This window comes from Alligator mississippiensis, chromosome 11, assembly GCF_030867095.1.
Source record: "Alligator mississippiensis isolate rAllMis1 chromosome 11, rAllMis1, whole genome shotgun sequence".
NCBI classification, from domain to species: Eukaryota; Metazoa; Chordata; order Crocodylia; family Alligatoridae; genus Alligator; species Alligator mississippiensis.
In genome coordinates, this window is record NC_081834.1 from 20,100,090 (window position 1) to 20,113,102 (window position 13,013).

Sequence of the window (13,013 nt, forward strand, 5' to 3'; positions counted from 1 at the left end):
GGCGGCGAGCTAGAATTAGTTACGGACGCTTAGTGGTTGATTTAAGATTGTTTACTTACACCGAAGATGGTCACGGTGTAGGCTGGAAAACTTGCTTGAGTTGCGGTTACAGATAGAAAAGAAGAGAGGCGGACTAGAGTTCCTTCCCATGAACACTCTTCTAGCCCATCCGGTTGGAGGCTCTAAACCGTGAGCCCGTCGCACCAACCGAAGAAAGTACTCAAGACAAAGAGCTCTGAATAGACTCACACGAAGTTTGCTAGGCTCCGTGGATCCTTTTGCGCGCAGGGAGAGGGATATGTCGAGGATTGCGCTCGGTGACGGGAAGAGGCTAGAGGCTGATCAGGCCCCTGTTGCCTGCCTGAAATACGCTGGATCTGATAGGCTCCGCAGCGCTTAGAGATCTTCACACAGTGTGAAGTCTCCTCCTCCTGGTGTTCGTGGAGTCCTTCAACTTGGGCGGAAACCACTCAAGCTTTTTATATGGCTAGCAAACCAATCACTAGCCGCCACGTATGAATAATTTCATGCAAGCCAATAATGGGGCTCGAATTATAATACAAATGGCGGGAACTCTTTGCAAAGTGCATTTCTGTGCTGCAAAGAAGAAATGCACACTGCAAAGAAAGCTACAAATTTGGCGGGAAAATAATTTAGCAGTGCCAAAGCACACACAAAACAAAAATCACAACTTTGGGTTGTGACATCCCCCTTGCTGAAGGCACAGCTAAATTATGCTGTACACTTGTCACTTGAGTGATCTAGAGCTTTGTCATGAGTCGTCAAACGAACAAACAAACAAACATTAAAATTCGCTGTCCTGGGATTGAGTTACATAATAATCATCAAACAATAATCAACATAAACACATAATCAGATTCACAACAAAAACTGCACGATCAGGGCTTCAGTGGGCGTTATGGCGAAGTCGTACGTCAGGCCCTCACTTCTTCCGATGATGTTATCCTTCTCAGGGCTTCTCTCCGCCACGCATTCTGAATTCTGGATCTGTAAACAAAAACTCTAAAAAAAAAAATAGGTTAACGTATCTTCAACATATTCACAAAGTTTCCATGGAATTTTACTATAATACAAGTGTTTGCTGTTCTAAACTACCCTCTCTTATATACTCAATTAGATTAAATCATTGAGGAGCCGTCGTCTGGTTCCTCTAGATAACGGAAACCTAACTCATAGGCCAGTTGCCATTGACCCGCGTCCCCTAAAATCTGAAGTTGCCGCTTATTGAGTCCAGAACGCTGTAGGAGAAATCCAAACATGTATCGCTCCTCTGGGGTTCTCGGTGGCAATGATGGAAGATCGGATTCACGATGTCTGGTGCCTTGAAGTTCGGTCGGGTGTCGACGGTCCCGATAAAGAGATAATCTTGGCTCCATCAGGATACACGGTCGTGACAACTGACAAAGGAGATTACACACGGGTTGGTTCACCATTGGGTTAAGCAGAATCCGGAGGATGACGATGTTCTTTCGCCCATAAACCTCAAGACAACTAACTAGGCTGTGAACGGTCACTGGAACGGTTCCAGGGTCTTGTAGATGACGATGAGGCCATGGTCTTATTTGCTGGAGTGATGTCAGTCCCAGCGCACATGCTCTGGGGTTCCAGGCACAGTACGAGACTCCGATGATTGCTAGCATGAGATGTTCTGCGCCGGTATGTTCTGGCCATCCCTCATGCCATACATGGGCTTTTTGACTAATCAGTCCTGCAACAAGCGCTGGCAGTGGAATAGGCCAGTGAATGTTGACCGCTATCATGTCGATGTCAATGACATGTCCTCTACTCCACGAAGCTTGTCTGACTAGGAAGCTTGCTTCTTCCTGGTTCAGTAGGTCGGATCCAAGTTCCATGACCAAAAGTCCCAACCATACAGCCAGAGTTTCTTCAGGCTGGATTCTTGATTCTCTGCATAAATCTTGTAACTCAGTTCTTGTACGAGCATAGCAGGCAGTGGTAACTCGGTTAGTCATTGTTGTAGGGCAAGCTGCTCTTTCGGGAGTTGATGTTGTTATAGGCTGAACTGCCGCTGCGTGAGTCACTGCTGCTGTTACTGCTTCAGGCAGGAGGGGCGGATGCACTCCTCCGCTTGACTCTCTCCATCGGCAGGAAGGCGTGGTCAGCAGAGGCGGCGCCGCGTCGCTAGGCGGGGTTGCTGGAGACGACACTGCGTCGATGGGCGGAGTCGCTGACCGAACTCTCGTAGGTTCCTCCGAAGCTCCACCCTTCTTTTCCGGTTCTTCCACGCGGTCTCCCCCTTGCTCGGCGCCATTTTGGGCTGGCGTTTCAGGATCCCTTCTCTCAGCCACTTCTTTGACCGCTTGAATAGCCATCTGCAGCTGGGCTTTCAAACTTAAGTTCTTGTGCATTAAATTAGTGATCGTACAAAAAGTTGCACTTAACTCTCCCCCCCTTGTCGTACCGTGGGGCCACCTTCTCATCTGCGGTGCATTTCTCTGTCTCCAGATCTTCGCGGAGCTCGGATGGAAGCTCGCGACCCCTTAATCTAGATGCCACGAAGGGAGGGAGCTGGCCGATCGGCACTGGTTCTCCACTCTCCCAAGCATATTGTAGGCGTCGGGCACACTCCCGGGTGAGGGTCGGGTTTACTGCGCCTGCCGGGTTGACTCTGGCGAGGGACACAGTGTCGAGGGGCCTGAACAGGACCCGCTCATCGCTCATCACACACCCGAATGCTGCAGGGTGTAAATACACTTCTCTCTCTCTCGGGGCTCTGTCTTCGGAGGTTCCCTCTTCTCCCTTCAGCGAAAGGCGTCCGCTGACAAATCTCTCACCCGTTCCGCCCGCCTGGTGGTAAGCGATATGCGCCTCCAGCTCCTCAAAGCTTTTCACTTGGCGTTTTTCACCATGCCAAGGGCAGTTCTCAACCAATTCTAGCTCTAGTTCTCTCCTGATCCCATCCTCGTCGCCATGTGCGGGCCGGGAGCGATCCGGGGCCCTTTTGTGCACGCGGGCTGTGGCCAGCAGCCCGGGCACACGGGGTTGGAGAAAACAGGCGGCGAGCTAGAATTAGTCACGGACGCTTAGTGGTTGATTTAAGATTGTTTACTTACACCGAAGATGGTCGCGGTGTAGGCTGGAAAACTTGCTTGAGTTGTGGTTACAGATAGAAAAGAAGAGAGGCGGACTAGAGTTCCTTCCCGTAAACACTCTTCTAGCCCATCCGGTTGGAGGCTCTAAACCGCGAGCCCATCGCGCCAACCGAAGAAAGTACTTGAGACAAAGAGCTCTGAATAGACTCACACGAAGTTTGCTAGGCTCTGTGGATCCTCTTGCGCGCAGGGAAAGGGATACGTCGAGGATTGCGCTTGGTGACGGGGAGAGGCTAGAGGCTGATCAGACCCCTGTTGCCTGCTTGAAATACGCTGGGTCCAATAGGCTCCGCAGTGCTTAGAGATCTTCACACAGTGTGAAGTCTCCTCCTCCTGGTTTTCGTGGAGTCCTCCAACTTGGGCGGAAACCACTCAAGCTTTTTATATGGCTAGCAAACCAATCACTAGCCGCCACATATGAATAATTTCACGCAAGCCAATAATGGGGCTCGAATTATAATACAAATGGCGGGAACTCTTTGCAAAGTGCATTTCTGTGCTGCAAAGAAGAAATGCACACTGCAAAGAAAGCTACAAATTTGGTGGGAAAATAATTTAGCGGTGCCAAAGCACACACAAAACAAACATCACAACTTTGGGTTGTGACAAAATGCACCCTGCAAAGAAAACTCCGAGTGGCAGGAAATAATTCAGCAGTGCCGAAGCGCACACAAACAAAATCACACCCTTGGGTTGTGACAGGAAGCAGGCTAGATGGAGACCCCTGCAGTGAGAGACAGTGCCACAGAGGCAGGAGCAGGGGTAAGTTTAGTGGGGCCCCGACCAGGTAGGACTTACCTGCTGGGGAGGTGCACCCCCAAATAATTTTTTCTCCTTCTGCCTCCCTCTGCCTCTTGTTCCCCCCCCCCCACAGACTTACCTGCTGGAATGGAGGGGGGGAGGAGGGGTGCCAGTGGCGCACAGTAGGTCTTGGGTTGCTTTTAAATGCCAAAGGTGATCTACTTAAAAAGGTTGGAGACCATTGTTATAGTGTAGTACAATAACTGTTGAGAACAAGAAGACTTAAACAGATGATAAGGAAGTCCATGGAGATGAACACAATGATACCTCCAAAAGAATGGGTGATAACTGTGAGCATGTCTTCTATTACAGGCAGGGTCCTGACTTTGCAAATATGATTTCCACCCTTGGGTTTATGCAAGACCCATCACTGCTAGTAGTGGCATACAACTTCTGCCCCACTATGATTAACTTATATATCCTGCTTTTTCTTCTTGATGTGGACCCTGATGCCCAGACCCACGCCACTGTATCCTCAAAGTGTAATTACTGCAATGCTCTCTACTTGGGACTATCCATCCCTCAATATTGCTGGAAGCTCTGACTAATGCAAAATGCAACAGCTCATCTCTTGTATAAGGTAAATTACGACAGGGACACAACATTGGGCTTATGCTCTGATCTGGTTAACTGTTTGCAGGTGCACTTTAAAGTTTTGGTGCCTATCTAACAATGGTTTGAATCTTGCTTATGAAAGAGGGTAGCTCTTCCCACATGCCATTGGTGGTGGTGATCTACTGGATGGCTTTTATTGTATGTTCTTTAAGTGAAAAGTTTCCGAAGTGGATGATAGTATTATCTTTGGCAGTTCTAAGAAGCTTTTCTGTTTTGAATGCACTTCAGAGTCTGCATATGGAAAGTTTCATGTGGCTCTGCTAGATCTGTAAGTTTGGTAAGATCTTTGACCATTACTACCAGATAAATTTAGTGGTAGACAGTAGTATTTCTATTAAGTCTTTTCATCTGAAGTATGTAGTTTTAGTTGTGTAAGACATGCAGAAGTACACTGTTATGAAATTGTACTAGTAGGCAATCATTGATCCTTCTGGATCATGGTGTATGCACGGGAGGTCACCAGGACCTTCAGAGTAAATAAACACCCCCTTTAGTACATAAGCAGGTGGTCCTTAAAAATAACACACCAACAGTTGATTATGTGCTACATATTTTACTAGATTAATTGATGGGCAGACTACATATCATGTAACATTACCTCATACACTGTAATCCACATTTTCTGCAACCATGCAAGACACTAAATACTATATCATCAGTGTCTCAGAAGATATCAGAAAGTCATCAGATTCCAATTAACCTGTTATAAAGATTGGATAATATTTTCAGCAGCTGACACAACACTAAAGCAGTTATGGGGGCAAGGGGAATGCCATAGGATTGTTCTTAAATGCTCTACCCAGGTGAACTATGGTGCCTTTCCTAACCTATCTTTTTGCTTACTTGTGAATTGTATCCACACAGCATGAACCTCACTAATACATTTCTAGTAACAAGTTTTGCAACAGTGGTGTTTAAACACATTCTATTTTCAGATTCCCATGAAACAATGTTTAGATTTTGCTGCACACAGTGAGTAATGGGATAGAAGTTATCCCCACGTTGCATACACTGGGGCTTGCAGCAAGAACTCAGCTACTATCCCTCATCTAATCTTTTCCTTTTTTGAAAAAAGGTTCAATTTGTAAGTAGAAATGGAGTACATACTCCTTTGCACAAGATCCTTTTTTCTCTTGAAGTCATCTTTATAGTGTACTTTTCTGTTAGAGGGTAATATCTGCAAGGAAAAAGAATTGGAACTCTCTCTGAACAAATTAGCTTCCTGTTAACCCAGGCTAAATGCAGCATGACTACCAGAGCTGCACATTTCCCCCCACTGCCTCCATGAATGTGCCTAAAAGTGAAGTTACATTTCTAAAAGTGTGAAGGTGTTTTCAGTCTCAGCCATCTCTTGTTCTGTCTTTTGAGATGACCAACATGGTACAAATTAGTGATACTTTGTTTGTATGACAAGGTTGATTCCATCAACTCCTTTCACAGGGGCCACTGAATTACAGTAATAAACTTTGTGTTGCAACCAACATGCAGCAGTTACCTATGGTCACCTACAACATCTTGTGTCCCATTGCTCTTCCTTTAAGTCAGTCATTCCTAATGTATATCTATATTTTACCTGAGTAGGAGAACGGTGGTTATCCATGTTAATCTGAAGTTAGGCAGAAGGAGGGTAGAGGTGCACCTATTTCATCATGAAGTGAGCTATGACTCACAAAAGTATATGCAGCTCTAATTTAGTTAGTCTATAAGGTACACTTCTACCCTGCCTTCTGCCTTAAGTACGGAGACTAGGGTAAGAGGAAGAAAAGAAGTGGGCACTGCTAAGAGGTGATGGTGAGTTGAAGAAATTAAAGGGGATATACAAAGCAGTTAAAATATTGAGGGACTTAGCTGTTATAAAAGCTAGTCCAGGTAATAGGATGAGAATCCAGTCTTTGTGGAGGCCTTATACAGTGATGTAGCAAGAGGGGGATGGTGGGCGAGTGGTGCGACCCCTCTGGGCACTGAAGCAAAGGGGTGCCAACAGGTGCTGCCCAGCTAGGGTGGGGCATGGGACAGACTGCGAGAGGCTAGTGTGTGTGGGGAGAGGGGAGGAAGGGGGGCACGGCTCCCACTGCTGTGTGCACTTGTGGGCAAGCATGGTGGGGGATGTGCCCCCCGGATCTGTACGCAGGGTGAGGGCGGGCTGCCACTGTAAACTTTGCCTAGAGTGCCAAACTTTGTTGCTATGGCACTGGCCATATGTAACACAATTCACTCTGTGGATGATTTCTTGTTCTGCAGTTTCACTTGCACGTGAGTTTTTAAAAAATTGTTTTAGGAACAGCTACTTTGAGGTCAGTGGTGGAAAATTCAGAGAGATTACAATATTTCACAGGATAAGCTTTTATGTCTTTCTGAAATTGATGTCAGATCAGTGTCCATTCACTGTTTCACACAATGATTGCTCCATCTGTCTGATGTAGCATGTATTGGTAGAGAAACAGGTAAATTATCCTGGATATTCTAATCCATGCTGTTCGGTCCAGCGATGAGGATGTGTGTTGATGTGGGGGCACAACTGGCATTTAGATCTGTTGCAAGGACTGGTGGCTTGGTGAGAATAAAAGATGGAGAATTTGTTGCTGGAGAGCATGGGTGGCTGGTGCCTCTTGAGTCTGGGGGGGGCACTTGCAGAAGCCAGCAGTGGCAGTGGGGACAGGGCTAACAAGCACCCGTAGAAGTCGCCTATGCTGGAGAGAATTTGTTTTATCAACTTGTTTTACCTGTTTATTGAAAGTTTACATCCTATTTTTCCTGTAATATTATGTGCCCTTTGTTGATTGGTTTCTTTTGTGGAGTCCAGAATGTCAATTTGATTTAGAAGTTGCAAGGGATTTACTGAATGTTAAAGTCTGAGAAATAGTTTCTTCCATGTGCTTATAAACCCAGTTAGTGTTAATTAGAAAGCTACAATGAAATGAGAATTGCACAAATTTATAAATTTTATTGTTTTTTGATTAAAATTTAGCCAAGACGGCATGTGCAGAATGCTATTTCTATTGACTAAATGTATTTGGATTTTTCAAAGCAAAGTGCTTCTGTGGATAAAGCATACATTAAATACAAAATAAAGAACTGCTATAAAGAGAGATTTGAGTGCCTTATTTTCAGTGATGTTTATTATTTTTTATTATGTTATCATTAGATGAAGGTTGTAAGCACAGATTTATAGCATGTAACCTTACAGAGTATTTTCTCTATCCTAAGGTTGCACTTATGGCCCCAGATGTGTAGTATTCATTTACCTAATGCATACTTTGGGCAGAGTGGTTTGGCAGTGGCTGTGTGTGGGTGGTCAATTACTTGGCTGAAAAGTTCTGCAGCAAAGCTTGTGGAACATCAGTTTTGCAGGGTATGAACATTCACAATGGAATACCTGGTGGAAAGCTGAACACCTAGAATATTTCCAGGTTTGAGAATTCTAATACTTCTGGCAAAATATGTATAGGTGAGATTTAACAATTTTTACATGAACACTAAGAGGTGTTCTTTTTCTTTGCCATTTGTTTTTGTATGTACAGAAGTTCTCATGACAGAGGAGAGAGTACTAGAATTATGCTGAGCTACTGGATTATGGAGTATGAAATTTAGGGTCACATTCTGTCTTCACTATTTTTGCAAACTGGTATGTATGTAGTATGTATTGCAGGCCTTTGAACTCAATGTTTCAATATGGTGATGTTTTTTGCTCCTGCAGGAAGACATGCATTCCAGGTCTGTGTGCTGTCAGTATTAATGATGGAGGATTCCAGAAGAGCAGCCTGATTTAAGCAAAAGAAGTTAAGATTTTTGCATTCCTCCTCAGGAAATTGGCATATCTGTACACAAATTTCTTGAGCATACTTCAGTTCACACAGGGCACATTTACACAAAATGTTTACTGTGCAATTGACTAATTAACAGCACAGTAAATGTCTTGGCGTCTACCCACACACCCCTATTAGGGCACATGAAACTAATAAACTCCATAGCAAATAAATACAAGTACGACCCCTGCTGTGGAGTTTCTTCATGCACAGCAGCACATGTGTAGATGCTGCTCTGGCTGGCTGTGGCACACATTGCTTCTGCATGGGGGCTGCCTGCTGGCTAGCTCTGCACTGAAGCACCCTTGTGCATCAGCCTGCTCCTCCAAAGTAGTGGAGCCAGGCCACCCAGAGCCATGCTGTGGCTGCCAGCCAGGCACTGCCTGGCAGCATCACCACAGCCAGGATCCCAGTAGGGGCGGAGTGGTGGCCCCAGCCTCCTCTACCACCCCCAGGGTAACTTGCTGTGTACCAAAGTGTGCATGGCACAGGCATTCCCTGGGGACAAGTAGCTGCAGCGCAAGGTGCACCACTGCTACTTGTCCCTGGGGAACCAAATGCCTGTGCTCATCTGGACGTGGCATTAGAGGCCCTCTCAACCCTATGGCTGCTTAGAGCCATTACAATTAAAAGGCAGTATAAGGAGGTGCTGTGCCCTCAAGGGCTCCCAATGCAGCTACAGGCACAGGGAGCAGTAGTCTACCTGGCTGGGAGCCAGCTGGAAGTGATGAGCAGCTAAGGAGGCTGGAGCCACAAAAAGGGTTCAAAACTCCAGGATGGCTGAGGGGAGAAGTCCGAGTACAGTTACCTCTCTCCTACCATCAGAAAAGGATAGAAAAGTTTCGGTTTGGTTTTGTTGGGACTCCAAGGTGGTATTGGTGAAGAATACATTAGCCCTAGGGAGCTGAAATAATTGACTTGCCAGTTAAGGTGACAGGGAAGCAACCTCTTTACATACAGACTATGGTCTGAGTTATATCACCTTAAATCCTAATCTAAAAAACTAATGAATTCAGTGGGAGTCCTGTTGGCTTCCTTAGTTTTGGACAAGACCAGAGGGCAACTCATGTTGTTGTTTCAATAGGTAATGGGGATAACAATACTGTCAGGACCCCTTGCCTATGCTTTTGAAAGTGTGGCAAATCCTGCAATTGGCAGCTAGGTAAGAAATGCCCAGATTTTTACTCCATGGATTCATGAATAGCTGGTGGGGAGACCGGATTTCTCTTGCGTGACCTTTGTACAGGTAGTTTGATCTGTGTGGCACTCTGAGTATCTAAGCATAAGACAATTTTTTACTAAGCCAAGTTCTTTTACTGCTGCACTTATGTCTTTAGTCTTAGCTTTTAGCGCAAGTCGTCTTCCCAGGTATTTTACAGTATCAAACCCGGTGTCCGAAGCTGAACAAATACTGTAAAGCAAAAATGCAAAGCACCAATTAATCATAGGTATGCCATGGTTTCGCGCCTAACCAGCATTCTTGTAAAACAATCTGTGGGTTAAATTGTTGCTTCTGGGCCAAAAAAATACCTCTATCAAAGCCAAAATTCTGCCTCTTCCAAGGCTGAAGAATGTAAGATTGACTTTTAACAATGCGAACGTCTCCAGGCAGTCGTTCCCCTTGCGCCTTGGGCGGCTCCATCTTTTTGCTCCCTCGGTCTGTACAGGCAAGCTGCGCCCTGCGCTGCCACGAGGGATTCCCCAGGACTTAGCTCCGGCCGCCTCCCCGGAGAAGCCGAGAGCCGCGCTCGGCCCCTCACCCGGCGACGTCCAGCCCGCTCCGGTGCTGACCCGCGGCGGCCCCTGGGGCGGGGGGAGCCGCTTCTCGCCCAGCCCCGAGCCGGAGGAGCGGCAGGGGCCGTGCCCCGACCCAGCCCCGCTCGAGGCCCCGCGCCCGCCCCGCCCGCGCGCAGGTGGCGGCCGCCCGGGGACCGTGCCGCAGCTCGAGGGGGCGGGAGGGAGAGATGGATGGAGTCGCGCCTTCCTTTCATTATTTATTTATTTGGCCTCATTTCCTCTCGCGAGAGCCGGAGGGGGGAGAGGAGGGGAGCGGGGAGGGGAGGAAAGGAAAGGAAAGGAAAGGAGGGGGCAGCGGGAGCAGCGGTGGGTGCAGCGGCCACAGCTGGAAGAGCAGCGGGAACAGCAGCCGCCGCCGGCTCCGCAGCAGCAGCAGCAGCAGCTCCCGTGGGTGCTGGCGGGGACGGGACGGGGCGGGCGCAGCGGCGGGGGCCGGGGGCGCTGCAGCCGGGCTCGGGGCAGCCGGCGCGGGCGCTGCTGGCGGCGGGGCGGGGGTGGCTGGTCGCTGCTCGCCCGTGTCCTGACCGCCCCCTCCCTCCTCCCTTCTCTTGCAGCTGGTGCCGGAGCGTCGCGGCGGAGCGGAGCGGAGCAGAGCGGAGCGGAGGAGCCGGCTGCGGCCGCGGCCGGGGAGGAGCAGCCCCGCGCCCCGCGCCGAGCCCGGGGGTGCCGGCGGGGCGCGATGTGGCGGCGCGGGCTGCTGGAGCTGGCGCTGGGCTTGACCGTGCTGCTGGCTGCCTGCCCGAGCGACGGCGCGGACGCGGAGAGCCCGAAGGAAGCGCGGGCCAGCCGGGCCAAGCGGCGAGGGCAGGGAGTCGGCGGCGGAGGGCACGATGCGCTCAAAGGGTAACCGGACCGGGCCGGGCCCCCTCCTCCCCCGGGATCGCGCCGCGCGGCAGGACGGTGCGAGCAGCCCCGGCCCGGGCTGGCCCCGCCGCGGGGCTCCAGGCGCCCCCGGGAAGTGCCAGCTCGTCGCCTTCCCCGGCTGCGTTTTGACGAGTGGAAAAATGCCAGAGCAGGAAGGCCGGGGCGGCGGGCGGGAGCGGTTTCCAGGCGAGGGACTCCTCTTGGGAAGCCCTGGGTTTATGTGGGAGCCCCGGTGGCACAGCTAGCCCAGCGCGGCCCCTCCAGGCACCACAGGGCTCCGTTAGTCTCCCGTGGCCGGGCACCGCCACCAGCCGGTGATGTTGGGTCCCATGCGTGCTGCACCGGAGCGCGGTGGGGCTAGGTAAGGACAGGGCTTCGGGGCTCATCCTGCATCTCAGCTGTGCCCAAGCCGCCTGCGGACGCCGTGGCTGATATTGGGAGTTTGCTCCTTGATGACTGGCAGTTCATTTCAGTGTGGCTGAAAGATCATATATGAATGTTTGGTCATTTAGCTTCCGGAATAGAAACAGAACAGGGAAATAACCCTTGTGCGGATAGGGTAGCCTCCCTCTTAAGACATTTGTGCCTGTCCTGCAGTCTTTGCACTTAACGTTGCTTTGCATAACGAAATGCAGGATTGGGCATGGGGACCATGGATGTCCTTTACAGCACTTACGGTCTTTCATACCCTTCCGGACCATTTGGTAACATGTCATCTCCTATGTCTGACAGATGGTCCTTGCTCGTTTGGTTCTCGTGTGGTCTGACACATGCAGTATGTGCAGGGGCCACTTTCACAGCCCTGTTTCCCTGAAAGCTGCCAGTATCCTCAGTGCACCGTGGTTTTACTAAGATGTCATCAGTATCTTAGTAAAACCATCGTGAATTATCACAGCAGATGCTTTTAGTAGCTTTTTCATTATTAAATATTTCGGTCTGTAAGGCGCAGTGTTTTGCAAAATCCTCATACAGCACCCTCCAAAATGTCAAGACTGTATGCTTAAATGAGTTAATAAGTGGTAAGGGGCAAGGTGCTTAAAATAATAGTTCATTATTATACAGGTGCATAACATGTTACTTGAGAAAAATGTAAATTTCTGACCTATCATTGCGTAGGATTTAGTTCATGGCAAAAATATGGGGTGGGAAGGGGAGTATATGCAAGTTCTGATACACCTTCCTGCAGAGATGCTGGCAGGTGTCACAAATGGGCACAGCCCCTCAGACCTTAATAATCAGAAAAAAAGTTCAATTCCAATAGTAAAGAGGGTCCCCCCCAGCCCCTGAGTTAGAAGTATTTTCTATGGGTTCTTTATTCCCTTATTTGCCTAATATGAGGACACTGACAGTTCTTCTCTGAGGGATCCATGTAGTTCATTCCCATACCAATTTACCCATATAATGACCAGGATATAACAGTATTTACCATCAGTAAGTATGTGTGCAACCTACTTGTTTTTACAGTTCCTGAAGGGGGGAGGTAATTCAGTTATAGTATGCTTTCTGGGCCCCATCATGCAAAAACACAGTAGTTACTCAAACATGTCATTTTAAGGGCCTGGTTTTGAAGGCTGAGGCCACCTTGTTTTACATCTCAGTGTCTTGTCATTAGGGAAATGCCTAGACTGTGTAGATTTTGGCACTTATCAGATCTGACAAAAGCTGCCATTTAAGATAACATAGCCGATTGCTTTGCAGGGTTAATTTTGACTTTTAAAAGTTCTCAAAGAATTAGTGAAAAAAGACTTCAGAGTCATAATATTTACAACTTTTAATAACATTTTTGATAATTTATTTTCTGTAATTTGGGTTCAGAATCAATTATCTAGTTGAAAAATGCCATTCCTAATGCTGAGCAAAATTTTGCTTTCCAGTACATGTGTGCTTTCTTCAGTGGCTTTGCAGAATTTGCATGTGTGCCTTCTAGGAAAAGCTTTGCTTTGTCAAAAAATGGCCATTGTTTTCTTTCTTTTTTTTTTTTTTGGTTGTTGAGAAA

The 13,013-nt window shown here is 48.1% G+C and overlaps 1 protein-coding gene and 1 long non-coding RNA gene across 4 annotated transcripts in view; one reads left to right on the forward strand and one right to left on the reverse strand.

Annotated features, from left to right (window-relative positions):
• Positions 1–7,479: 7,479 nt before the first annotated feature.
• Positions 7,480–10,375, reverse strand: LOC109280630 (uncharacterized). The gene is made up of 2 exons (XR_002087003.2): positions 9,887–10,375; positions 7,480–9,767 (listed from the first exon to the last, which is right to left on the reverse strand). It is a non-coding gene; the product is annotated as an uncharacterized LOC109280630 (long non-coding RNA).
• A 76-nt stretch (positions 10,376–10,451) lies between these two features.
• The window catches only part of FBN1 (fibrillin 1), a 241,146-nt gene continuing 238,584 nt past the window's right edge, over positions 10,452–13,013 (forward strand). For all 3 annotated transcript variants that reach the window (XM_059714655.1, XM_059714657.1, XM_059714656.1), the window contains exons 1-2: positions 10,452–10,540; positions 10,708–10,996. In XM_059714655.1, coding sequence (XP_059570638.1) covers positions 10,833–10,996 — 164 coding nt within the window. In that variant the 5' untranslated portion in view covers positions 10,452–10,540; positions 10,708–10,832. The remainder of the gene's footprint in view (positions 10,541–10,707; positions 10,997–13,013) is intronic.